The following is a 27,802-nucleotide window of genomic DNA, read 5'->3' as shown; positions in this document are numbered from 1 at the left end:
AATCACAAGCTAAAGTACTTTAGGAAATCCCTTGCTGCAGACAAAACCTGTTTCCCAAGCAGGATTCTAAACCCTTTGTCCTGTTCTGAAGCATGGAACAAAGTATTCCTGATTTGCAGCCCTGGAGCAAAGCAGACACCACAGTAACTACAGCCTGTTTCAGCAAAAAAAAAACAACAACAACAAAACAAGCACTGTAGCAAAATGCACACAAAAGCCAAAAGGCAAAAAAAAAAAGTGCTATGATGAGCGCAATTGTCTCTTCATTACTCTTTGAGTCCTTCAAAACTCAGCTATAAGCAGTACAAGTTATAGAAAACTGTGCTCATTCATGAGAATTGAAGAGAATTAAGGAAAAATTGTCAGGACTGAATTGGATTGGCTATAATCCTACATGCAGCCATGCAAGAGTCAATCCTATTGTCATTTGTTCTAATGATTTCAGTGAGACTTAAGAACATAACTGAGTTCAGGAATGTTTTCCTTCTATCTCAAGTTCTTGAAATATTTTTTTAATTGATGGTAATGTCATTCTCTCTATCTACGAATGGGAACCCACTGAACACAGTGAGGCTTTCTGCTAAGTGAGCAACCTGTAAAATGCATCCATTTTTGTTCCATTTTCTCAGTGACCCTCTGGAGAACATGACATTCTGCTGTCAAGAGCATCTGCACAGTGTTGCCATGCTAGAAAGTCTCTTGCCCTGAAAAGGTGTCAAAATAGAACTTTGGTTTTAAACAGAGCAAATATACATCACACATTAGCTTCAGGATTCAGTTATTGCAATATTTTGAGGATGTAGTCATGCATAATTGTCCCTTGAATAGCACGTATTTGATATACTGCCTCCACATGGCACACGAAACAGATGAGTGATTGGCCCAAGGTCACCCAGTGAGCTTCATGGCTGAGCAAGGATTTGAATCCAGGACTTCACAATTCTAGATAGAGACACTAATCATCACACTAGGTGCCCAATCCTATACAGTGTGTGCCGGCTCACTGCCAGCACGCACTGTTGCAAGCATGCTGTAAAGCACATTTGCGGCTCTCAGTGCTGGTGGAGCGCCGGAGCTTGCTCAGCGCTGGCCGGCACTGGGGCAGCATTGGTGGAGCACCGGTGCTCCACTGCTCGGCAGCTGCGCAGACCGCCAGGCAGCAGAGAGGTAGGTGGGCGCATTGGGAGAGGCAGGGAGGAGGAGTTCCAAGGCAGGGGGAGGTGGGGAGAGGGTGAGGAGGAGGTGTGTGGGGAGGGGAGAAGCAGGGTGGGAGAGAGGCAGGATGGGTTGACTTTGCTGCACCGGATCCTGAGCCTTGGTGTTGGGCCGCCTGCCCGACAAGGAGGCTCTTAATTCTATACCAACCCTTGGGTTGCCATAGAATTGAATAGCCCCATTGTGGGGCTACTTGCCTTACCTGGGGGAAGGGGACAAAAGTCCCCTTCTCCCAAGGAGCCACTGGCACTGCCTTCTGAGCACGCAGGATTCAGTGGTAGCCATTTGCTGCGCCACTGCAGCCCCACGTGCCGGGCAGCTCAGGATTGCGCTGTAATTCTCTTTAATTGTATTTCTACTTTTTGAATTGTGTTTCTACTTAATTCCATCAGTGCATTAAAAAAACAACTGAATGAAGTATTGGTTATTACATTCATAATTCTCAATTTTTATCCTCACAGCAACCTTATAAGGTAAGTTAGATTGACCTTAGATCAGTCAATGACCTTCAGGGTTGAGTGGGGATGTGTAGCTCAGCCTCCTAAATTATAGTTTGACACCCTATACCACATTAGTTCTTGGGTACAATCAGGAATAGGTTCTTGAGTATTTCAGACTGTAATCCTATACACACTTTCCTGGGAGTAAGACCCATTAAACACAATGGGACTTACTTATGAGTAGATATGCATAGGCTTGTGCTGTCACTTTTCATTAAATATACCCCAACTTTCTAGGTCTTATGGTTCCAAAAGTAAGACTGAAAGTGTGTGGGTAATGACTGAGGAAATCTCAGAAAGCAGAGAGCTAGCAGGAGAGGGACAGATGATGCAAATAGTAAAAACTGCATAAATCATGCAAACGTATTTAATTTATACTATTTATATGTCAAAAAATTCACTTTTTATTGTAGCTAGATTTCAGTAACCTGGCACAAAATTTTGATTATTTTGTTAAGAACACATATAAGTCAGTAGGCTACTATTGCTTAACCATCTTTAGTACTATATAAACAATTCTTCATTTGTTTTTCTCATCAACTATGCCATATGCCCCAGTTGTCACAAATGATTGATGACCTTTTACCCTAGGAATAGATATATGGAATATACTTTATCCAACTGTTTAAGTCCTCACATTTAAAAAAAAAACAGCAAGGAGAAACTGTACTGGACCCTGGAAGAACAGAGACAAACAGGATTATGCAACCATCTGTTGCAACCGGCCAACAGATCATATCCTCCCTTTCTCAGTATGTGTATCAAATGCTGGTATGTACTGAATTTGTACCAAATAGAGAAGCTGATCTTCCAGCTGTACCTATTGGCAGTAGAATATCCACTTTCTTACTTTGACATTAGACTGAATACCATTAGCTAGCATATTTGGAATCTTGAAACACAAACATTGCAGCATTGGCTAGTTAAGGGAGAGTGATTTCTGGTAATGCAGAGTAGGAATATATGCTATCTGAGCGGTAGGTAAACATACTTTTGGAAGGTTAAGACTTCCAAACCTTTTTCCGCTAGCCATTGGAATTCACAGAAGCTGCTTCTTCATCTCATGTGTCCTTATGATGATGATGTACTTTTTTATTCATGTGTGTGTGTGTGTGTGTGTGTGTGTGTGTGTGTGTTAGGCTGACTACACACAGATCTGCAGATCACCAACATTTAACAACCTTTAATATTTATATTTGTATATACAAGTTGTTAAATAATTATAATTGAATATATATCACAATAAAGTATATGAAAATATATATTTAAGCTAAACAAGACTGTTTTCAATGGCTGCCTAAAGAGAGGGAGCCAGCCAAATCTCCTGTTGCTGAGAGTTCCGCAGTCTGTAGCCACCACCTAGGCCACCATGCCAACAACCCTACCCTAGTTAGTGGTTCTCAAATGTTTTAAAAGCAGGACCCACCTAAAAAAAAGTTTCACTTTACCAGTTGCTCAAACCTCCATGGTTATAATAGTGGTTGAGCTGCAGTGCTCCCTGCAAGTAGCAAGTTGTTTAACCCTTGATGCACCTAGTCTAATCAACCCTGTCAGTTTCGCAAACCACCAAAACTTGGGTCATGACCCACTAGTGGGCCATGGACCCACAGTTTGAGAAACACTGCGTCTAGTTTATCTTGAGTAAAAATGCTTACAGTGGTGCTTCATGCCATCACTTGTGAAACCAGTGGAGGAGCAGAGGATGGTAAACAGTTAAGATGGCATAAAGGCATGTATCTGCTCTATTGTTCTCCCAAAGTTACAAAGTTAACCTAAAGTTAATCAAGCTCAAATTATCACTTCGCCTTATCTCTGGGTCAATCAGAGGGCAAAGCCTTTCAACTCTGAAAAGTTTAATTTCTCAAGCTGCAGACAGGCATCAAGTTTCTCAGGCAGCAGGCAGGTACAGCTCCTTAGAAGCAATTTGTTAACCTTTTATTCTCCTTCCTTCTGCTGCAGCCTGGTTCTGCATTGCAAATGCTTGCAAAGCAGGTGTGTTTTTTGAAACACCAGGATGGGAATCCTCCTTTCCATCTGAAGCAGGCTACAATTCAATGCACCCTTACTTAAGAATAACACCCATGGAAAGCAGTGGGTCTACTTCTGAGTAAAAAGGGTTGCAAATATATGCAGCTGCATCTCTCTGCTGTGAATTGCACACTCCCAGTTATGTGTTATGGGTTGTAGGTTGTATGTAGAGCTTCTGGCTTAACACACCAGACACCTTAAAGGTGGATTTGATTCATGGTTCTCCTGCAGTGGTTGCCAACCTTTTTCACTTGCATATCCCTTGGCAGCCCATTTCCATAAATTGTACCCTTCCTATTAGAGACTACAGTTCTTAGGTAACAATTAGTGGTGGGTTATTTTTCAGGATCTGGCCTAGAGTAAAATCAGACAAAACTATAGTCAAATACCCACCTAAGTTTAACCCCCAACTTATCCAAGGTTCATAGAAAATTCCCTGATTGTTGGCTCAAAACCTGCCCTTGACTTATCTGTGGGATAGACTTAAAGTGTGGTTAAATGGCAAATCTTTGAGCCCTCCCAGGGCTTGTATGTGGGTGAAGTGAGAATTTTAATCTGCGTTTGTTATTGTATGGAACCAGAAAGTGATGGATGAAACAAAAATTGGAATGTGCTTAGCACAATAAGAAGTGGCAATAATAAAACATTCATTATTCCAAACACTCGGAACATCCTCCCAGCCCTCTTGCAAGTTGCTTCTTCTCTTACTTCTTTCAACTCCTAATTAAAACCTACTGCTTTGCATGACGCCTTTGGCACAAGGCCAGAGTTCCCTGCCAGAACTGTTTATGTGCATGTACCTAAAACAATCACAGATGCTTCCCTTGGTTGGCCCCCCCTTTCTTGTGTAAGAACATAAGAACAGCCCCACTGGATCAGGCCATAGGCCCATCTAGTCCAGCTTCCTGTATCCCACAGCGGCCCACCAAATGCCCCAGGGAGCACACCAGGTAACAAGACACCTCATCCTGGTGCCCTCCCCTACATCTGGCATTCTGACTTAACCCATTTCTAAAATCAGGAGGTTGCACATACAATACACATCATGGCTTGTACCCCATAATGGATTTTTCCTCCAGAAACTTGTCCAATTCCCTTTTAAAGGCGTCTAGGGTAGCGTGTCATTATCTAGATCAGTGTTCTTCAACCTGTGGGTCATGACACCAATGGGAACATGAAGCCTCAGTTGTGGGGTCCTGGCAATTTACTGGAATGAAAAAAGGTTGAAGACCACTGAACTAGTTAGAACATCACCAGGTAAAAGGAGGAAGCATCTGGTGTCCCTCTTCAGGAGCCAGGAGATTGCGTCCCACAAGCAAGTCTCCTCAGAAGTAAGTCCCATTATAGTCAATGAGCTTACTCCCAGGAAAGCATGGCCAGGAGCCTGTCTCCTCAGAAGTAAGCCCCACTTTAGCCAAGGGGCTTACTCCCAGGCAAGCGCGCACAGGGGGCCGGGGCAGCGTGACGGCCCGGGAACACAACACGCCCGCAAGCGACTCAATCCCGAGCGTCAACAATGATGGAAACGCGATTAAATGCCCCTGCGCTGACGTCAGCACATAGCCCCGCCCCTCCTCTCGAGCTGACCTCGGGTAAGCCCTTCTGTCTCGCGGATCTCTGCTGGGCGGCTTGGCCAATCGGGAGCCCGGTGGGCGTGGCCGCTCCGCGTGGGGGCCGGGCCTGCGCGTGCCGCGGCCGGGCGGCGGGCCCGTCGCGTGGGAGGAAAGGGGGCGTGGCCAGGTGTGCGCCGGGGGGGCGGAGGCGCCTGTGGTGCCGGAGTGGGCGGGGTGCCTCGGCGGCGGCGGCGGCGGCTGCGCGCTGGCGGGGTGGGCCGGTGCGTCAGCGGCAGGATGGCTGTAGCTGCCGAAGCGGCCGTAGCAGCAGCAGCAGCCTCCGGTGTCGGCGGCTTCGCGGCCCCGGCGGTGGCAGTGGCGGCGGGGCGGGAGGCGGCGCGGGTCGCGGCGTAAGATGGCGGCGGCGCTGCAGGAGGGGGGCAGGTACGGCGTGTCCTGCGGCAGAGTCACCCAGGACAACATCACGGTGCTGCACGTCAAGCTGACCGAGACCGCCTTCCGAGCGCTGGAGAGCTACCAGGGGAGCAAGGTGAGGGCCGCCACCGGGGGACTGTGACCCGCGCCCCCGGGTCCTTCTCGTCGGGGCGCCCGCCGTGACAGTGCGCCCTCCGGTCAGGCTAGGCTGGCTCCCCTCGACCCTCCTTGGGGAGAACCCGCCAGCAGCACGATCCTGGGCATGTCTCCCTGTGTTCAGCGGGGCTTACTCCCAGGAAAGTATGGCTGGGATTGCCTGTCCTCCCTTTCCTGGGAGTAAGCCCCATTGACTATCATGGGACTGACTTCCGAGGAGGCGTACCTGGGATTGGGCTCTAAGGCTCCTGTCCTGTGCACATTTACCTGAGAGTAAGCCCCATTGACCCATTAGGCTACTTCTTAGTAGGCATGCTTTGGATTGTGCTGTAAGTTTTTGAGGGTCCAGATATGATTAGAAGCCCTTTATATCCCAATCCTAGGCATGTCTACTCAAAAGTAGACATGGGTCAATGGGGCTTACTCCTAGGTAAGTGTTCATAGGATAAGAGCCTTAGAACCCAATCCTGGGTATGTCTACTCAGAAGTAAGCCCCACTATAGTCAGTGGGGCTTACTCCCAGGTAAGTGTGGATAGGATAAGAGCCTTAGAACCCAATCCTGGGTATGTCTACTCAGAAGTAAGCCCCACTATAGTCAGTGGGGCTTACTCCCAGGTAAGTGTGGATAGGATTGGGCTCTTACAAGAGTTCTTTCTTCTCTCTTTCCCCCCTTCCCTCTTGTCGCTCCATATGGTCAGTGCCTATTTATAGGCAACTTAGGAAACAAAATCCAAATTCTTGCTCCCCAGCTACTTTTATTTCCCCTTTAATTTGATCCAAATTTGGGGAGGGGGTAAAAGGAAATAAAATAAGTTTCTTGCTGCTTTTTTCCCCCTCCCTAAGGAGCTCCCTGTAGCTCCCTGGAAGGGGGGAGAAGGGGGGGCGGTGGCTAATGCCCAGCTTTTAAAAATGGCATTTACACAAGAAAGTCATTTTTCTTGGTGTTGGTGCCAGCTAGTGCCTCTGGAGCTGGCGGTGACCGGAGCCAGCCATTCCCAGATGAGGCAGATTCTGCTGAGCTGTCATTTATTTATGTGCTTAGTTCTTCTCCCTGCTGATCTCTCTCTTTCATTCTCCCTGGATAGTGTGTTTGTGTGTGTGTCTCTCTCTCTCTTGTGGGCCCCACTTTTCAGGCATTGTCGTTCCTGAAAGTGTGAGGTGGCTATGAGTATTTTAAGTGACAATGGCAACTATGACAGATTTATTGCATATCTTTATAATGCTGTCAGGAAAATTAGGTTTCCTTCACCTTGTGAACTCTTTACTGTAGGTATATAGTTATATTTCCCTTTTTCTTTACTTATTTTCCCCCTCTTCCTTTTTTGTCTCTGAGCCTCTCCCCATCCTGACCAGCTGTTCTGTGCAAAATTGCAATGGGGCAAGCTTCACAGCTTATTTCTGCTAACAATATCAGCTATTTGAAGCATCAGAGTCCATTCTGAAACCAACTTTAAATTGCAAAGAGTGAGAGAAAGCGATGCTGTTTTCTAGCAAATGTGAAAGTTATAACTGGCTTTTATTTCTTCTTAATCTTACCTTTGAAGTAAGATCTCTCTGTGTCCCCTACCCCTCAAAATGTAATACAACAAAAACATTAATTTTCAAATCCTGAGTGCAGAAAAGAGAATGCATAATAGAGAGTGTCAGGCTTCTTTTGCAAAAGGAAAGAACAAGAGGATTGATAGTCTTCCTTGCAGTTTTTCCTTACTGTAGCTTTCCAGTGGAAACTTGAGCCTTCACTTGTATTTGTTCAGGGTATGTTAAAAGTGGTTGCTCTGCCTCAACAAGGAGGATTAAGCTCTAATTAGCTGCTGTCTTAATATGGAATTTCAAATTAAATGCTTCTCTCCCTCTTTCTTTCATAACCTCCTTTTGTTACTCCCCGCCCCCCCATTACTGGAGAGAAATCTTGAGAAATTGTTTGAGCATAGAGACCAAGAAAAAAGAGCTTCGGATCCCGCTTTTAAAATAAAATATTGTATGTCTTGTATTTCCTTCAGACTTTCCTTGAAATGCTTTTAGGAGCAGTTCTTAAAGAAAAACTGGGAATATGCTAAACCAGACAGAATTTAAATAACAGGTTCTTGACAGACAGCAGACTCTCTTCTCTGAGTTGCAGTACTTCTTTCCCCGTGCAGTTTTCATGAAGAAAGATGACTCAGGCCTGGTTTTCCCAGAATTGACCTCCAAATTGTGCCTTTTCCTGTGACTAATGGTTGTTTTTTTCATAATAAGCCGGTGAATCTAAAAGAATTGGAGTAAGCCTCCTTCAGTGAGCTTCTCTCCTCTGTTCTAGCATGTCTGGCCCAACTTTCTTTCTGCCTCCTTAGCCTTTCAACAGAGTATAGCCACCCTGGGGTTTTGTACTGCATAATTACACTGTGTATGAGCTCTTTTCCTTGTTAAACCTGAGTGGAAATCATTACTTCTGCCAAACACGATCTTCAGAAATCAACTTTTGAATTGCAGCCTTCTAGTATGTATATATCATTTGAAGATCTGCAAACTAAAGCAATTGCAGTGGCATGCCTGCTGTAAGCCTCATTCTGTAGTGGGATACTTTTTACAGACATTGTTGATCTCTGCTTTATGCTCTGTGCTTCCCCCCAATAACTAATGCAAATAGAACATATGTGACTGAAGGTTCCCCATATCCTTACGTTTTTACGAGAACGTTAATTTTCAAACAATACTTTTAAAAAACTTGATTCATAGACTAAATGTTTTTAAGTGAAATTATGGCTGTTATTTCATATTAGATTTTGAATTACACAATTTACTCTGCCTATGATATTAGACCTCCTTCTTACTCGTCTTAGAGTGATAACTTCAGTTAATATGTTGAGAAAGAGATATACAGTATTGTCTTATTGCAATATTTTAGCTTGTTTCATAGACTTTAAGGCTTCTTTTGAAGCTGAAAGTGTCTGTTTTCAAGTTGTATAACTATTTAAACATGAAATACATTTTATTTGGTGATACAGAAGGAGCTATTTTTTTAATATAGTTCTTAGAAAAAAATTATTACCTGTGAAATCTATGTATGCTGATAGATTCAAACTTTGGTTTGAGTGTAGCGTGGTGTCTCTTATATTAATGAAGTTCGGTGCATATAATGAAAACAGTGACACTATTGCATGCTACAACACATTACTATTTAAAATTTGTGCTGACATCTGCTAAACTACTTTTCAGCTAGCTGTTAAGAGGAAGATTAATTGCATTTACATTATAAAATCAAATGTAATCAACTTAAAACTTGTTTTTAACGCTAAGACCAATTGGAATCTAAAATGCTGCAAACAATAGGTTTGCAATTTGAGGCATGCTTGCCATTAAATCCCAATAAAATCACTTAATGCTTGCTTATGGGTAAATATGCACTGAATTGTGTGGTGAGTGAAGTATTTATCTCTATATGAGGTAAATAACTGCATTATCTACATAAGAATAAGGAAATTGAAATAAACAAACCTCTTGCTGTTTTTCCTATCTCATAAGGATGACAGTGCTATATCCTTGTATGCCAAGTTACTTCTACAAAATGTAACATAGCAAGAATTTGTGAACAGAACTTGTTCACAACTTGGACAGCTAGTTACAGAACCATAAAGTAGATATTAAAACTGACTATTCAATGAACAAATGTCAGTTTTGACACTCTTAAAGATCAAGATTGCTTTTTTTCTTTAAAGTCGGCAATTGTAAATTACAAATGTGGTTATTTAAACCCTCTGTCTCAGTGCCTGTTTTTTTTAATTCAGCAGCAGAGTTTTCGTATGTAGTAGTTCCCTCCAGGAGTCAAAGGGTGAGGGAACAATATCCATGGTTCATGTCTGTTTCTGGCTGGAATAAGAGGGAACTAACTTTATGCATGTCCAGCTACTACTGTACTGACGACTTCCTGTTAAAAAATAAAAGTAAAAACATAAAAAATGAGAACAGTGACATCAGCCAAACATCTGAAATTATTTGACAGTGCAGTCCTATGCATCTTTAATCTTTGCTGTGTTAAATAGGACTGAGGGCCCAACCCTCTCCAACTTTCAAACACTGATGGAGATGTGGCATCCTGTGGTGTGGGGGCAGTCAAAGAGGCCTCTTCAAGGTAAGGGAGCATTTGTTCCCTTATCCTAGGGCTGCTTTGTGGCTGTATCAGCCCAGGAAAGTTGGATAGGATTGGGCCCTTACTCCCTAGTATATTTGGAATTGCAGCCTTAAGCAGTGTTGTCCTTCAAATACTTACAGTCATAACGAAATGAGTGCAAAGCACTTGCTGTATAATGTATTCATCATGTTGTTAGTTTATAGATACTGTCAAAAAGTTGGCTGAGCTGAAATATCATGCTTGCAATAAAGCCGATCATGGTACAACCTCACCATATTGTTTTGTATCAGTTCATACTTGCAGTCTGTTGTTAAACCTTATCTAAAAGACAAAAAAAGACTTTTCCCCTTTAATTTTAAACAGGATAGTTAATCTGTACTAAACTGCTTTTTGCTGCTGGTCTGTGATCAGGCTCTTTAGATCTTCTTCCAAGATGCCACTGGAACTGTTCTAAATATGATTGTTCATTTGGAGGTTGGCAGTGCAACTAATACTGCAGGAATTGTGTGTGGGCCATCTTTTTATGTGCCTGTAAATAACCAGCAGGAACGTTAGGTTCCTGGTAGATGTTTATGGTTGCATTATTAGTATCTGCTTTCTTTGCCAGTCCTTCTTGATATATTTTATGAACCTTAATACTGTTAAGGATGTTGAGCAGTTCTGATTCTGAGGCCATTCAGATTATGGGTTGAAGTGTGGGTAACCTGTTGTTGATTTTCACAGTATCATGTAGTTCCTTCAGTGTCAGACAACTGATATGTTAGTACCTAGTTCCTTCACTCCATATTTTCAAGTAAGACTCAACCTTTAAGGAAAGTCTAGGGTAAGCATAGCAATCTTTGAAAATACTGGAATATGCTTTTCAAGGTTGACTGCCAAGCATCTAAAATTATAGGAGCTTTACAAAAGATAATACAGTACAACCAGGCCTCTGCCCAAAGCAGCTTACAGTCTTAAAATAAATAGGCAATGAAGTAGAAGGCTACAGTCCTAAACACACTTACATGAAAATCAGTACCATTGAATTAAGTAGGACTTGCTTCTGAGTAAATGTGCATAGGATTTTGCTATAAGAAAACTTGGGGGATGGAGCACAATAATATATGGATTAAGGGGACATTTGGCCATCTTGGTGCAACTAACGTTTTTGTTCAGCTTAGCTTGGTTTTAAAACACAGGTTTCAGTTGTACAGTACAGGTACTTAAAATGGTTGCAGTTTAATCTTATGTAAGTAGACATTTTCCTTGGGTGTTTTCAGACTTGTTCTTCTAGCATAAGATATTCATATTCTTAAAATTAAGAAGTTACATGTTTGCACTTGATTATAAGCTTACAAACCATTGAAACATCCTTGTTTAAATACAATTTTCCTTTTATGTTGTGAATCTGATTAGAAGGTGTAGCATAAACCTGAAAGATCTTCAAAGGAGCATTTATAGTAGACATTTTATGTTTGGCAAATACTTAATATGGTTCATTAAGAAAAGTTTAAGTTTATTACATACGGAAGATTGCAGTGTATGTTAGTAAATGTTCTTGATATATTTTATGAACCTTAATACTGTTAAGGATGTTGAGCAGTTCTGATTCTGAGGCCATTCAGATTATGGGTTGAAGTGTGGGTAACCTGTTGTTGATTTTCACAGTATCATGTAGTTCCTTCAGTGTCAGACAACTGATATGTTAGTACCTAGTTCCTTCACACGTAAGGATCACTGAGTTCAAAGAGGTTTATAAACTTGTGTATTTAGGATTGTATCCTTACTATGTTATCAAAAGGTGCATGTGGATATATGTTGTCCATAGTGCTTTGGAATGCTAAAACCTGTTGCTGAGGTCACTATTTTAAAACTTGCAAGATATAATAGTACACTAGTATTGAGGTTATATGGCAAAAGCCATAAAACATGCACGATACCATGTTTTGGATTCAGATAGTGTTCTACTAGATAGTGTTCTACTGTGAAATCTAGAACTTCCAAGTACGGAAACCCCACTACCTAAGAACAGGTTAATTTTCAGGGGTTCATCTGAAAATTTGTTCTTTAGTCCAGCACCACTGCTATCAGTAGCAAATGTGTTGTGAAGTATGAAAAAAATGTATTTACAGTACTCTATAGTGTGGTGCAAGCTAATAGGGCTTTCTGGGACAACTGGAATATTTTTCACATTCATATACCGCCCTTTCTCCAAGGTTCTCAGACGGTGGTTTTCATGGTCTGTCCCTCCTTTTGTCCTCACAACAACCCTGTGAAGTAGTTTAGGCTGAGAGATAGTGTCTGGCCCAAGGTTACCCAGGAAGCTTCATAGCAAAGATTTTGACTTGTATCTTCCAAGTGTAAGTTAAAAACCAGGACCATCACAGTATCTTTGCTTAAAATGGGAACTGTTTGAGAATGGGCACTCATGCCATTTGTGCATATGGTCAGGCATGTTTGCATCTTGAAAGTTCTTCAGTTTAATGTTCTTACAGAAGCAAGCTTCTGTATGATTACTATATATAAGCACTCAGACTGGAAGGGTGTAAAGAAAGTGTCATTCATTCAAACAAAAAGTGCCTGCCAAAACTTTCCATCTCCTAGGAACCAGTTATGCTTTCATTCAAAATCTGAAGGTTTTTGTAAAAGCACAGGACATACTGGATTGTATCCGCATCTTCTGCAGAGTGCTGCTTCATCGTCAGAAGCTCCTTCTGCTCATGGAAGGAGACTTGTGCTTATGCAGACCAGTGCACTGCAGAAAGTTAGGATGCAACTCTCTTAATCCGATGACCAAACACAATGAAACATCTCTGTGCTTTCTAACTCCTCCAGATCGACTATGGGAAAAATCCAGAGGAAATTTTATTTCCTATTCTAACAGTAGCAGCAGGGCTTCCCAAACTGCTTTTTATACAGTACCTGTTTTTAAAGAGGTAAATACCTGTGTAATACTTATTGGAGAATGACCCAAATAGGTGATTATGAGAAGGCATATGAACTTCTAGGCAGATTTGCTCTAGATTGCAAGAGTTAACCCAACCATTTTCAACAACTGTGCCGTGGCACACAGGTGAGCCACATGAATTTGGGGGAAAATCATTTATTAGAAGGACCAATGGGATTGTGAGCCCCACACTGGCAGAACAGTGTGCCTTGTCAATTGGCAAAAACCTGATGGTGTGCCTTGACAATTTTAGTGCTTTGTCAGTGTGCCATGAGATGAAAAAGGTTGAAAATCGCTGAGTTAACCTATAAAATGCCACTATTATGGTCCAATCCTATCCAACTTTCCAGCACCAGTACAACCGAAATGCAACTCCGAGGTAAGGGAACAAATGTTCCCATACCTTGATGAGGCTTCTGTGACTCTACCCACCACAGGATGCATACGATTGGGCCCTTAGTTTTTAAGAGGTATATAAAAGTAATTTAAAATTAGCAATCTTTGCTGTACCTGGCAATTTTAGGAATATTTTCAGTTAATTCTGTTTATAATGGCTGTGTTGGTCCAACAATTAGAATGATACATGTAGTCATTTCAGCACAGACTAGTCTGAAACATGCACTGCTTTATTTTACTACTTTAAACCTGCCCATGCTGCATTTGAAATTGACATATACTATCATTCACTGTGGGCTGAAGTATTGCGTTCATTGGGGAAAATAAATCACACTTTTTATAACCCATACCAATGCTTTCTTTGCGTTAAAAATTTTTTTAAAGTAAGTCAGTGTCACCTTTTAGTATGAACAACATTTTCTTAATTTTTTTTATATTCAACTAAAACTGGATAGCAAGAAAAATGGAGGTGGAAGCAGCTTATAGCATGTCTGGCATCACATATGCTGCCTCAACCAAGATCTGCATTTAAGGAAACCTGCTTTGTGTCAAGTCATTGTATAAGGGATGAAATGGCTATCATCTACTGATCATCAGTGTGAGTGACACTGTTGAATCTTATTTGAGTGAACTTCTGGGGTCCACTGTCCTGGGAGGGGGGGCAGCTTGCAACTTAGGAACTGAGAATGTGAGTGAGTGAGAGTGTTTAAATGTTTTGTATAAAAGTGGGTCATAAAACTAGAACCTAAAATATTCATTTCTGTAGTTGAAACTTGGTGACTGATGCATGTTCTTAATGTTTTATTTCATTATTTTTTAATTTGTTCACTGAGGTAATAAAGAGTTTTGTTTAAAAGAAATTACAGAGTTGATAAATTACTTTATGTGATGTTGTCAAATCAAATGCTGGTGGGTGCACTTGTCTTTAAATGAAATTAGATGTAGCAGAAAGCTCTTTCACTCAGAGACATTTTGAACAGTGCCTTGGCTATAAAATGTAGAAACTCTTGTTTTAGCACGGCTGCTTTTTTATGGCCTGAAACTTTGCTGTTGCAAAAGTCATTTATCTTGTATGAGGCACCAAGATCTTGAACAATTAGTTAAGTATCACTATTTTGTCACTTTCTGTGTTTAGTGCAAAGCATGTTTTAGTATCCTTACAATAAGACTATTCACTCAATTTTACTGTATTTGGATAATTTCCAAGGTTTCTATTCAGAGCCATTAGTTTTTCTTGTACCAAAACAAATTTAGCTAGCAGTCTGCTTTTTGTTTGCAAGTATTAAATAAAACTGCTAAAAGGTAACAAGCCATTTACTATTAAATGCTATTCATAGTCTGTTTTTTATGAATAAGTAGTAAGAGATGTGTCCAACTGCTACTACAACAAGGTCTGTTTTAATTCTTGTGAAAAATAAAGCAGGCATTTTTGTGTATGTGCGCACGCCTGTGGGATCTAATTCTTTTCCAGTTAAGCCAACTGAGTCCGATCGCACTTGTTCTACACCAGTCTAGCTAACAATAATTTTGGCTCTTAGTTTAGTTTTAGTATGTATTGAATTGTCATTTTTTTAAAATTTCATTGTGCTCTATGATTATTAGCTTGCTTCTGATGGACAGCTCCTGATTTTCACAAGTAGGCTACCTCAGAATGCCAAATGCAGAGAACGACACCAGGACAAGGTTGTGTCTTGCTGTCTTGTGTGTTTCCTGAAGCATTTGGTGGGCCACTGTGAAATACAGAAAGCTGGACTAGATGAGCCTTTGGCCTGATCCAGTGGGGCTCTTCTTAAATATTCTATAAGAATATTTATAATGGTCTTAATTCTGTATTAGCTTATTCTAATGAAAAATTGCTACTGTTCTTTTTCTTCAGAAACTGATTCCTTCACGACCTTCCATCCAATTTCAAGGACTCCAAGGGGTGAGTATTTACTCTGTGGGGAGTGAAGGTGTGGTGTTTGTTATTTTAAACAGAGTTTTCAGATGTTGATTATAAACACAGGGAATGGATACATCTGCTTGCTTCATACCAGATTTGATAATTTTATTTAATGAGCAGCCATATTTGTGCACCATGCATTTGAATCCATATACTCTTTTCCTTGTTGAAATTTACTAATTTCAACAAGGAAAAGAGACGCTGCTCCCATGTTCCAGGCCAAGTCTGCCAGTGTCTGGGGTCAGGGCTTTCTCTTTGGTGGAACTGCAGATATAGGACTCTGACAAGAGGATCCTATATCTGCAGTGCCGCCAGGGAGAAAGGCTGATAGAGAGGCCTGTCTAGCTCCACTACTGTGTAGTTTCAGGATGCTGTTAACCTTTTGTTTCAGCAGGCACTCAGGTGTTATGTTCATGCTGATTGTCTAGGTACCCTGGGTCCCCAAGTTGTGGACAGCCTTGTCAGCATTTTTGCGCAGGCGCAATCTGTCTGTTGTGGTGCTTTTGTGCAGGTGTGAAAGTGCTGGGTAGGCAAGAGTCAGCTGTTTCAATTTACATACATTCCAACTTCTGGGCAGACCTCTGGAATGGAACCAGTATGTATTTTGGGGGCTTAGTGTAATTTTAACTAATCATGAGTGTAATTTTGGTGTTTATTGTAGATGGATTTTATGGATTATTTGTAAACCACACTGAATCCCCTGGGGCAGAAAGGTATTAAATCTTAAAATCAATACCAAGTTGCCCAGAGGGCTTAGTTGGCATTATAAAGCTCTGCTACACGGTCATAGTGTTGTTTTTACAAACAGGCAAGTAATGGACTACTTCATTCCCTTAATGCTTTTGGAATATGCATTTTACACTCTTCTATTTCTCTGTGTGTTTTTTCTTCTTGAAGAAAAATCTTTTTATGGTTATGTGTCAAGTACAAAGTGTGTCTGAAGCTATGAAATGAACCTTGTGCCTTGCTTCACATGCTATAGTGAGCGCACGGTTTCTTTCACTAAGGCTCTCTTTTTGTAAAAAAATAGTAGTGTCTGGAGTGACAGCTAGAGTGCCCAGGCCACCAGGTAGACACTGGAGAATGTGTGTTCACTAGTTTATATCGAATTCGCATATAGCAGCAAGCTGATAGAATTATGTTCAGTATTTATTATCAAAGTGCTGCTGTTAGCCAGGGTGGGGAAAGAAGAATGGAAGGCAAAAACTGCAGAGTCCCAAGAGAGTGCAGAAAAAAGACCAGTGCTTCAGAGAGAGCTATTGGATCAATGGCTTGCAGGTCACTAGGAGAATAATGCAGTCTGGGAGAACTGTGTGCAGTGTTGAAGGAGATAAGATGGCAATGAAACAGGGAATTCCACACCCACAAGGTCAGAGATATTGAACGCTTTTGTTGAAGATAAATCAAGAGAGCGGCAGTGGCAGTGTCTGTCCAAAGCTATAGAGCAAAAGAGGAGGTAGGAGATGGGAAGCAGTCAAGTCTGAGGGATCATCAGCATGAATGTTGAATTACCAAGGAGCAAGGCAGGGTGGTGGTGAAGTAAAATGTAAGCCCGGCATCTAGATCGAAACAAAGATTGAGAGGGTTAGTTACTAGAAATGGAATAGCTGCATTATGCCATCTCTGTTATTTGACCATAGAAGCTGCTCATTAAGAGTAATTATTGCAACCTATTTATGAAATCCATTTTGAAATTGTTAGATTCAGATTTGTTCACTTGGGAGTATATATCTGTTCTGGTATCTGTTTTCCTTTTAAGTATTGGACTGAAAACAGCTCTTGCCACTTGTTTCTTTATCGCTAGTAGTGCAGTACCAACTACAAAATAAGAGAGAAAATGCAGTTAAAATTGTTCATTCTTCTTCTGTTGAAAATACATACCTATTTATCCTGATTGTCTTTCAGTGGAAAATTGTTAAAAATGGTACAATTGACAATATACTAATCAATATTTGCATACTATTTACATACCAAAGTAAAGTTGCTATGACCTCTTGTTTATAAAGCCTGAAATAAAATTACTATTAGCATAAAATATTTTTAGATTTTTTTAAATGGTTATGGGCAAACAATATGTACCAGGTAGAAAAAATGAAGGACTCTAGGAATGTGTGGCCATCTACCCAGCATATCACATTCCAATCGTGGGATGAAAACTACCTGTTTTCAAACTAGGCAGAAGGAAGGAAGTATACTATGAGTGTATTTTTCAGATAGTGCATCCTGTAAATATGAATTAAATGTGTTATACAGAGCAAACTGTAAGGCTACTACAGTGTATTAGTACCAAAGGAATATTTGTGGATACAAATGGGAATTATATTAATCAGGAAAAACCTACCACCTCCCTATCATATTAATCCCCTCAAGGTTCTTTAAATAATATAATGAGGGAATTCTAAAATCCCACCTGCCTTAATTACATATAAGGAAATCTTTTAATGGGGAAGGGGCTCCTACACCCCCCCATTCCTCTATTAACCATCCACTGCTCCCATATACTAAGAACCATTTCCTTGAGAAAGTGTGGAAGTGATCACACAACCTGATATTAAACCAAACCAAGAAAAACAAACTTCATTTAAAAATTAATGGATGGGTTACTTTATTTGTTTAAATGATCTATTGCTTATAAGATTTTCCAAATATCATTTCGCAAGAATGTCTAGATCCTGTGACTTGTTCATTTCTCAAAGGAATTTAGGGCCCAATCCTAAAGGCAGCACCACTGCCAAGTGCACCAGTACCAAAACCTTTCCCCTTCCCCCGGAGAAAGCCCCACAATGGGTCTTCTCAAGTCTGCACTGATGATTTTGCTGGCACAGGCTTGAAGGCCCATCAAAGAGGTCAGGATCCAGTGGAGCAGAGCTCTGCCAGTCCCACCCGCTTCCTCTCCACCCTGGAACGCCTCCCCCCTGCTACTGAAGCCCTCACTGCTACTGAAGCCCTCACTGCTCACTGGAGCCCTTACCTAGGTCCGGGTGGCATGGTGTCAGCAATGGGCTCAGCGCTAACTGGTGCTGGGCTGGCGCCGCCGCTGACTCAGCACATACTGAGGCGTACTGGCGTACTCGGGCATACTCAGGCGTACCGGCATACTCGGGCATACTGGCGCGCCATACAGCACATTTGCAACTCCCAGAGCTGGCGTTATGCCTGTATCGCTGGTGCTGAAAAGCTCAGGATTGGGCTTTTAGATATCCAGTTACCCCTCCTTAGCTCCATCTCAGTAATGTTCACTCACTGGAGTGCTTCCCTGAAAATTTGCTGACTGGCTCCACACTTCAGGCAGATTTAGGGCTCTGGAAGCTCCTTCAGTTTTCTGTAGTCTGAAGACTACATGTAAAGACTTTGGATACTCAGACGCCTGCGTTGGCTTGGTCATGTTGTGAGAATGGACGATGGCTGGATCCCAAAGGATCTCCTCTATGGCGAACTCGTGCAGGGAAAGCGCCCTACAGGTAGACCACAGCTGCGATACAAGGATATCTGCAAGAGGGATCTGAAGGCCTTAGGATTGGACCTCAACAGATGAGAAACCTTGGCCTCTGAGCGTCCCACTTGGAGGCAGACTGTGCAGCATTGCTCTTCCCAGTTTGAAGAGACACTTGCCCAACAGATGGAGGCAAAGAGGCAAAGAAGGAAGGCCCATAGCCAGGGAGACAGACCAGGGACAGACTACACTTGCTCCCAGTGTGGAAGGGACTGTCACTCCTGAATCGGCCTTTTCAGCCACACTAGATGCTGCTCCAGAACCACCATTCAGAGCGTGATACCATAGTCTTTTGAGACTGAAGGTTGCCAACACACCCCTCCTAAATCACCACCCAAAGCACCACCAAGTGGTTGTCTTCTTCATTCAGAAGCAGCTTCTTGGAAGGTTTCCTTAAGCTCTCTCCCCAAACTTCTTCAATTCTTGTCCAGGCCTTCAGATCTTTTCCTGTAGCTTCTTCCTGGGAACATTGTGTCTCAAATGCCAACAACCATCTACCTGTTGCTGGCTCTGTAGCTTCTTTTGTTTTGTCCCTCTCAGCCTTTGTGACAGTATTCCTTTTGTTAGGTATTCCCTCAATGCTGTTGACCATTGGTGCATTGTTAGAGACGAGACCAGTAAGAACTCTTGGAGGAAATTTTGAATAACTCATTGGAAGTAGTCACTTGTTAGAACTGCAAATTTCCTTCTGGATACTTTCTGGACCATTTAGATCAGGGGTGCTCACACTTTTTTGGCTCGAGAACTACTTTGAAACCCAGCAAGGCCCGGAGATCTACCAGAGTTTTTTTTACAATGTTCGCGCCATCATAACATATAACACTTACGTGTACAATGTATGTTGGTGTACCTTGAGCCCTACTGAGTATAACAGGACTTACTCCTGAGTAGACGTGCCTAGGATTAGGCTGTGAGGCTGCAATCCTAGCCACACTTTCCTGGGAGTAAGCCCCATTGAGTACAATGGGCCTTACTCCCGGCGTTTCCTCCCAGAGGCACCTGAAGGGGGGGGGTCGGCACTCCGCGATCTACTCATTTTGCCTCGCAATCTACCGGTAGATCATGATCCACCTATTGAGCACCCCTGATTTAGATGATCTCAGCATACACAAACTTTCTAAGTTCTTTCAGAAGGTGTGCATTACTGTAACTGACAAAATTCTGCCTTGTCATTCTCTCAACACAGCAGTAGAACCATATATTGTATTCATCAGTAGAACCATATATTGTATTCATTTTCCTGCAGATTCCACAGGTTTAATCTGAAATTTAGTTACCTCTGAATCACATTTTTCTCAGGGGGTACAGAGAGAGCATCTAAATTGATTTCGGCTTGTTCTGGTTAGGTAAATAAACCAGAAAAAAGAAGGCCACCAAATTTCGCACACCTCCTAAATTCAAAAAACAGTTTAGTGCTTTCATGCCTTGTTCAATCTGAATATGAAAAATTGGAATCAAGACTGCAGTCCTGTGCATATGTACCTGGAAGTTGCCCTGATTAACATAGTGGGACTGACTTCTGGAATAACTTGTATAGAGTTGTGCTCCATGCCTCAGTTCTTACTTGGACAGTGGCCCTTTCAAGAAATCATCATCTTTTTGTTCTGTCTATTTATATGGAAATAGCAGCAGCTTACACAGCAGATTTGCTATGAATATGGAAAAGTATTATCTTCAATAATATATTACTTTTACAGATGAGCATATAAAAATGCTTTCTTTTGATTGCTTTTCAGCTTGTCAAGATTCCCAAAACTGATCTCCCAAATGAAGTACATACCTTTAATTTTTATCTGTCAAATGTTGGCAAAGATAATCCTCAGGGAAGTTTTGACTGTGTTCAGCAAACTGTTTCAAGGTAAGCAGGGTCTCTTTCTAGTGAGGAACTGTTTTTATTAGTCCTTTGACCAAAAGTATTTTCCAGAAAAGTAGTCACATTAGTCTCTTGCAGTAAAAACAGTGAAGAGTATTGTTGTTTCACAATAATTAACGACTAACAAACTTCACCCAGAACTTCCGTAGACTACAGTCCACTTCCTCACATACTTCAGGTTTTCAGGTTCATCAGATGCTGCACAGTTTTGATCCAAAGTATTATAACAGTGAATAATTAAACAAGGACTCTACTTGCAAATAATATCAGATCTAAGTACTGCTTTAAAAATTCTCCATGGCCTTCTGAATATTTGTGTCTTTCTGTGGAAAACCATCTTCTTTACATTTCCATTTCTTCTTTACATTTACATTCATGTAGCAGAAGACCCCCCTCCCCAGTGCTTCTGGGTATTACCCTATCTAGCACTTTAATCATTGGGTGCTCTCTCCTCAAATATACGCTCCCTCCAAGTATGAAGGAGAGTTCTGCGCATTTAAAGTCTCCATCCGTTTGCACAAAGACCTCTTCTATGAACAGAGTACTCCATCCATTCATAGAGGGAACTTCTGTTGATGGAGGGACTTCTTAATGGTGGAAGCACTGATTGGGATGGGATGTACCCTCTGTGTTGTATACTTACAAAATTGTTCTGTCCAGTTTTATATTATAGAATAATACCTACCTTCACAGTAGAAATACAAGAATAACTTTCAGAGATGTGCCACATAGTTCACACACTGATGAAAAACAGACAGGACAAACTGTTTATCTTAAATACCTGGCTGTTAAAAATGGAATGTATCCAGGAAGTAGTGATGAATCATGCATTTACTGTAGAATGGAATGAAGGGAATGTTAATGTATATTCTTGGCACAAGTACATCACATGTATATTCAAAGAATTTCATTATGAATTGGAGAAGACGTTGTGGCTTCTTAGAAATTCATGACAATTCTCAAGAAAATTCCCAATGTCCCTTGAAGAGACAGTATAAGAACATAAGAAGAGCCCTGCTGGACCAACCCAAAGACTCATCTAGTCTAGCTTCCTGTATCTGACAGTGGCCCACCAGGTGCCTTGAGGTGCACATAAGACAACAAGACACCTATATCCTGTTGCCACTTCCTTGCATCAATCCTGAATGTTGGGGAATTTTCATTAATACTGTGGGGTTTGGCACAGGAAGCTTCCGGTGCTAGGGGAGTTGGTGGAGATTCCACATCTACCCACCCCTTAAGTGGGTGGAAGTACCATTCTGTTATTAAAAACTCTGTTTGGACTCCATCCCAATAAGTGTGTTTAAAACAAGAAATCATGGTGTTTAGGAAATACAAACAGGTACTGCCCTTTGATTGTGAAGCACCATAGATGTTACTGGAAATTGATATGAGAACATGGAGAACTTGAGCCTCTGCTTCTAAATATGCTTGGATAAATGAGCTTTGCTCAGCTGATAGTACCTGCTGAATAAAAATCTTTAAGATGGTTTTCAGTGTAGCTATTCAAAACAAAGTAAAGGTAGTTCTAGGCCTTGATCCGGCTCTTCCACTAGTGATACTGCTTTTCTTTTGCTTAATAAACACAATTAGTTCACTGTTCTTTTGCCATCCATAGACCTGTTATGTATGCATGTAGTAAAAACAGTTACTGAGTTTTAAATGGATTTATATGCAATGCTGCCAAAGGAATGGAACCTTCTTAGTTAATCACTTGGCTATAGCTAGCTAGAGGAACTCAAATAATTTATTTTGAAAAGGCTGTTACTTTTGCTATCATAAATCTGCATATAGTAAATAGTTTTATTTTCTTCTGTAACTGCTTAGTACTGGATCCTCACAGCTCAGCTGCCTGGGGTTTATACAGGACAAAATTACAGTTTGTGCAACAAATGATTCTTACCAGATGACCAGAGAACGTATGACTCAGGCAGAAGAAGAATCTCGCAACCGAAGTACAAAGGTCATAAAACCTGGTGGACCATATGTAGGTATGATTGTATTTTTTTCACTTCAATAAAAGTTGGACATTTTAGTGTTGTTGTTTTTTTTGTTGCCTAGTTCTGAAAGTCCTGAAGATATAGTTTCATTGCCTACAGTTAGAATGCAGGGGTGTCTGATCTGTCTGTGGCTTATAGTCTGCTAACCCTATCTTAGTGTCTGACTTTTGCAGCATGATGAAATATTTTTTTCAACAGACATGGAATGCTTTGCAGTGTTGCATCAAGTGATATTAATTGCTAAATGAAGTGTGTGTGCATAACATTCCTCAGTCTCAGAGGAATCATTACGAACAGTTGGGCCTTATTGTGATCAATGGTGCCTAGACGTATTGATACATAAAATCAAATATTCAGAATGAAGTGTGTGTGTAGGATGTTGAAATATACTGTCTTTACACCATGCAGCATGTCCAATTGTATACCTCAGTTTTGCTGCTGAAATTGGAGCTGTTTCATCAGTGCCATTGTTATAATCTTCCAGATATTATCTGGCACTAGTCTATCAACAATATAGATGTTTCATTTGTGTGGGTACAGCTTCAGATTGCATAGTAATGAGTTCCTTGATTTTCTAGTTTGGCCTTTATTGCATTATATAAATAACTAGTGTTACAGATGAGCTCAAAATGACTTGGGTAGTTTTCAAATACTAAACTTGATATCTAAACTGGTTGTTATCTAGGTTAACCCTTCTGTGGTTCTCTTAGTGATTGACTTGCATGTATGTTGGGCTGAGTTAGCTAGGTTATTTACAAGCAAAATTTATTAGGACCTAAAAAAATTTGGCATTCTATCAAACAGTTTGGTAGACGTTTATAGAGATGAGTGTACTAGTGATTGATATTCTTGAATTTGATGGTAATAGCAGGTTCATTTGAAGACCTCTGCCAAATACTGTAACTGCAACTTGAATTGCATTTTTAGCGTGCTTCAAAGTCACCGCAGTGGGAACATTTGGTGTGTTATTTAATATTTAATATTTTATTTTATTTAAAATTTAATATTTTCTAATTTTTTAAGGCTCAGTGTCTCAGTACTGGAGGCAGTACTTTTATAAGTTTAGATGACACTAAGTAATTGCAGTGTGTTTAATGCAGAGAGGCTAGTTGAGAGTACTTTAGTTTATACTGCCATTTGGTTTTATAAGCCCTGGGTTAGCTAACAATAATTGATAATGTTAAAATAACAGTTAAACTATAATCTCAACTGTTCTAGTTTTAGTTCTTGTGACAGCTGTGGCTGGCATATTGTGCGCCTAAGGTCTCTCTACTAGGTGGTATACCAGATATTACTGCAAATTCTAACATTTGTGCCTGTGCCGGTTGTAACAGTGGCAAATATATGTTGATGGCAGCAGAATATCTGTTGATGGCAAATATATGTTGATGGCAGAAGATAATATAACTTATCTTCATTGGGCCTGTAAGTTGTTGGTTGGTCTGCAGCTGTCCATAATGAATGAAAGTAAGGGCAGGCACTTTGAGCTGCTATGGAAAGATGGTAGGTCAGAGAAGGGTTAAGCGAGTAGTTAGAAGTTGAAATGGAGAAGTTGGAATGGAAAGTGAAAGGGCTTCTAGACTCCAGGTTTGGAGAAACATGTGTGGAGGACCAAACTACATGAGGTAGAGGGCATTAACTGCATTTGAGAATAGGTGAGTTGAGTGTGTGTGTGTGTGTGTGTGTGTGTGATAAATAATAATAATAATAACTTTATTTCTACCCCGCCTTTCTCCCCGAAGGGACTCAAGGCGGCTTACAACATATTAAAAACAATTTAAAAACAAATAAAAACATATTAACACATACTAAAAACAGCAGTCAGAGTAAAAATAGGTAAAAAGAGCATAGAGCAGCAGCAAGTCATAAAAGAATCAGGCCTGTAAAAAAAAACATTAAAAGATGTTAAAAAGATGTTAAAAGGCCAAGAACTCAGAAGGCCTGTTTAAACAGAAGGGTCTTCAGGCCTTGCCGAAAGGTCTCAAGAGAGGGAGCCATTCTTAAGTCAAGGGGAAGGGAGTTCCATAGCGTTGGTGCCACTACTGAGAAGGCCCTATTTCTTGCAGCCGCCCCACGTACCTCCCTAGGCGGCGGCACTTGTAAAAAGTGTTTTTACATCACTGCTGTGTAACCAGGAACTCTGGCTCCTCTATAAGACTTCACGTTATCTTTTTACTTTATTGATTTAAGAAGCCTGAGTTGTACTTTATTCTCAGAGTGGTATTTCTTGTGATGGGCATTGCACTTTGCAAGTTATTTAGACAGTTTTGGAAAGCAAGTGATATTTATACTGCACTTCAAACACTATGAGTCTTGATCTTCTTTTGCATTCATTAACCTTGTGAGGGTATGTGACTCTCATTTGCACTTAATGGATGAACAGGAGATCCAGAGCTTCAAACTAGTTCATACAAACAGTTTTTGTCAGGTAATACCTAAAGGAATATTAATTGATTCATAGTAGTTCTCAGACGAGTTATGTAATGCTGATACTATCTGTAAATCTGTACACCTCTTTAGTGGTGAACACTTGACTATCAAGGTAGAGCTTTCATTCTGTTGAACAGCTATGGCCAGTAGATAATGGTATTATCGCCACTTATCTTGATGCAATAAAGTTTTAATATTAGTCAAGTTGCTTAAGTATTACATAATACAGGGAGGTGTTTCTTCTTTGTAAAACAAGAAAATAAGTACCTCTTAGTTTATGAGAGCATATTCTTGAAGCATTGACACAGGGTGGCTGAAATAAGGTCATAGTTTCTTTAAATAAAATTGGCTTTAACCAGTAATACAGTCCTATTTATTGTAAGGTACTAATTTAATACAGAAGAGTGCAGCCAGTCAATAATTCAGCAAGCTGGTTGCCTTGCTTATGCCTAGTTTTCTCGAATAGCGAGCTTTCTGGTATAATCCAGCTCTTCAAAACATTTCTGGTCTTCATTGGCCTACAACATAAAACAGCTTCTTTTCTTTGGGCCCTACTGTCCCAAATAAATTATTATGATAGTTTTCCTGTAATAGTTTTTCTGTGCGGGCACAGTTACATGTTAGTTTCTGAAGCGCCAAAACAAAAATGTACCATTTCTGGTGTCTTCATGCAAAAAAAAAAACCTCATGGCAGCAGGTCTCAAATGCTTTTTGTAATGAGCGGTAGGTGTATTAAGGGATGTTGGCATTTTTTTGTATGTACAGGTGTCTGTATGCGTGTACGTGGTCTCATGTGAATGATTGTTCTTCAGTTCATTTGAAAAGGAAACCCAAAGACTTCTAAAATATAGGGGACATATGTTCAGCACACCTACTGCAGTATATATAATGTAAAACAAAATCTGATCATGTGGTGATGTGCCTGGCCATATAGAAATGACATCACAGTGTCAATCAAGCTCTGCTGGGGATGTAATGCCCCAATCAGGGTGTCTCCCTGGTCACCAGCCATCTAACTTCTAGTAATAGGGGAATTGGTAATAGGGAGGCCTCAGATGCCTGGGCACTCTATTCAAGAGGTTCATGTTGCAGGAGGCTATCCAGATTATTATAGGTTAGTTGTTTAGGTTCCATGTATAAAAATGTTCATATTTAATAATTGAAGATGAATTTGGCTGGGCTGTCTGCTGTCGCCGGTTTGTTTTGGATATTTGTATTAACTTGTGTGCTGTTGTAGTTAGATAAAATAGATTATTGTATCCATTACTTCTAGACTTTCTAATTGAAATGATATTGCCGTAAAATGAAAAAAATCTTCCTGTTACAAAAATCTGGTAAATGCTGCAAGGGGTTTTGGAATGAAACGAAATATGTACTTAAGAGTTGTGTTGTAGTCTTACAAATTATGCATGCAAATAAATAATTATTTTAAAATGATAGTGGATCAATATTGTAAATAATACCAGAATTTTATTTTTCAAAAACTAGTCTGGTGTACATTCAAAAGTGCGCTCTCCCCAGTTCAGTTTGCAAATGAATTTTGAGTAACACATTTTGTTTCCTGAGGTGGAAAGGAATTAAAATGTTGTTTATCTTGCACATAGGAAAGAGAGTACAGATTCGGAAAGCACCACAAGGTATTCCAGATGCAGTGCCTGAAAGGAAAAGGTCCACACCCATCAACCCTGCAAATACAATACGCAAGACCCATGCAAACAACAGTATTTCTCAGCGGCCATATAGGGATAGAGTGATTCACTTATTGGCACTGAAAACATACAAGAAACCAGAACTCCTTGCTCGTTTATTGAAAGATGGTGTTAGTCAAAAAGACAGGAATTCCCTTGCAGCTATTCTTCAACAGGTGAGGATGGCTATTTTACTCTTCTGCACATTCTCATCTCTTTGTTTCTTACACGTGCTATTTTTCTTGCCGTATGAAAACCAGAGACTATAGTACTCATTTTTTAACTCTTTCCAGGGTTATTGAGCTATGGCATGTGCACATTTATTTTGCATGTTTTGGAACTGCTACCCGTTTTGTAGAGTTAAGAATACAGTAACATTAAATAAAAATAATTGTGCTGAGTCTCGCAGCAAGGTTCAGGAAATGGTGAGAGGAATGAAGCCCTCTGGAGAGTGGGATGAGCAGAACTTGGCCACCATACGGTAATATGGGGCAGCATTTGCATGCTGCCTTGGGTGTCAGAAGATTTTTGAGTATACCTAAAGCTTAAACCGCCTTGGTTAAGCTTCTGGCTTAACACACCAGACACCTTAAAGGTGGATTTGATTCATGGTTCTCCTGCAGTGGTTCCCACCCTTTTTCACTTGCATATCCCTTGGCAGCCCATTTCCATAAATTGTACCCTTCATATTGGCGAAATATTTGTAATTAATAATACAAACCCTCCTCTCCTCTATATGAAAGCCCAGGCTTCATGTATTTATCACAGTGTTTTCTCTTTTTATCTGTTTGAAAAACAGAAGACTCTGCCTTTGCACTGTTTTGCACCAGAAGTGTGCTGAGAAATTCTGGCTGATTGATCACTTTCCATATTATGTTTCAGCTTTTTTACTGTGCTGGTTTTCAATCACTGGTTCATACATGCATTGATGACCCAAAACTAGCTATTGGTGGGGTTTTCACAGCCAACTAGCTACCTCCCTTCCTGCCTTGCTGGCCCTGCAAGGCATTCCTGTCTTGCAAGGCATTCTGGAACATGGCCTGCCTTTTTCTGCCATT

The 27,802-nt window shown here is 40.8% G+C and overlaps 1 protein-coding gene across 1 annotated transcript in view; it reads left to right on the top strand.

Moving 5' to 3' along the window:
- Positions 1 to 5,525: 5,525 nt before the first annotated feature.
- Positions 5,526 to 27,802, top strand: part of ELL2 (elongation factor for RNA polymerase II 2) — a 41,254-nt gene continuing 18,977 nt past the window's right edge. Inside the window, exons 1-5 of the mRNA XM_066616599.1 lie at positions 5,526 to 5,846; positions 15,195 to 15,242; positions 20,490 to 20,611; positions 22,454 to 22,617; positions 26,661 to 26,920. Of these exons, the coding sequence (XP_066472696.1) occupies positions 5,712 to 5,846; positions 15,195 to 15,242; positions 20,490 to 20,611; positions 22,454 to 22,617; positions 26,661 to 26,920 (729 nt within the window). The 5' untranslated portion in view covers positions 5,526 to 5,711. The remainder of the gene's footprint in view (positions 5,847 to 15,194; positions 15,243 to 20,489; positions 20,612 to 22,453; positions 22,618 to 26,660; positions 26,921 to 27,802) is intronic.

This window comes from Tiliqua scincoides, chromosome 2, assembly GCF_035046505.1.
Source record: "Tiliqua scincoides isolate rTilSci1 chromosome 2, rTilSci1.hap2, whole genome shotgun sequence".
Lineage (NCBI taxonomy): Eukaryota > Metazoa > Chordata > Lepidosauria > Squamata > Scincidae > Tiliqua > Tiliqua scincoides.
The sequence above is the reverse complement of the archived record's forward strand: the minus strand, read 5'-3'. Positions and strand labels throughout refer to the sequence as shown.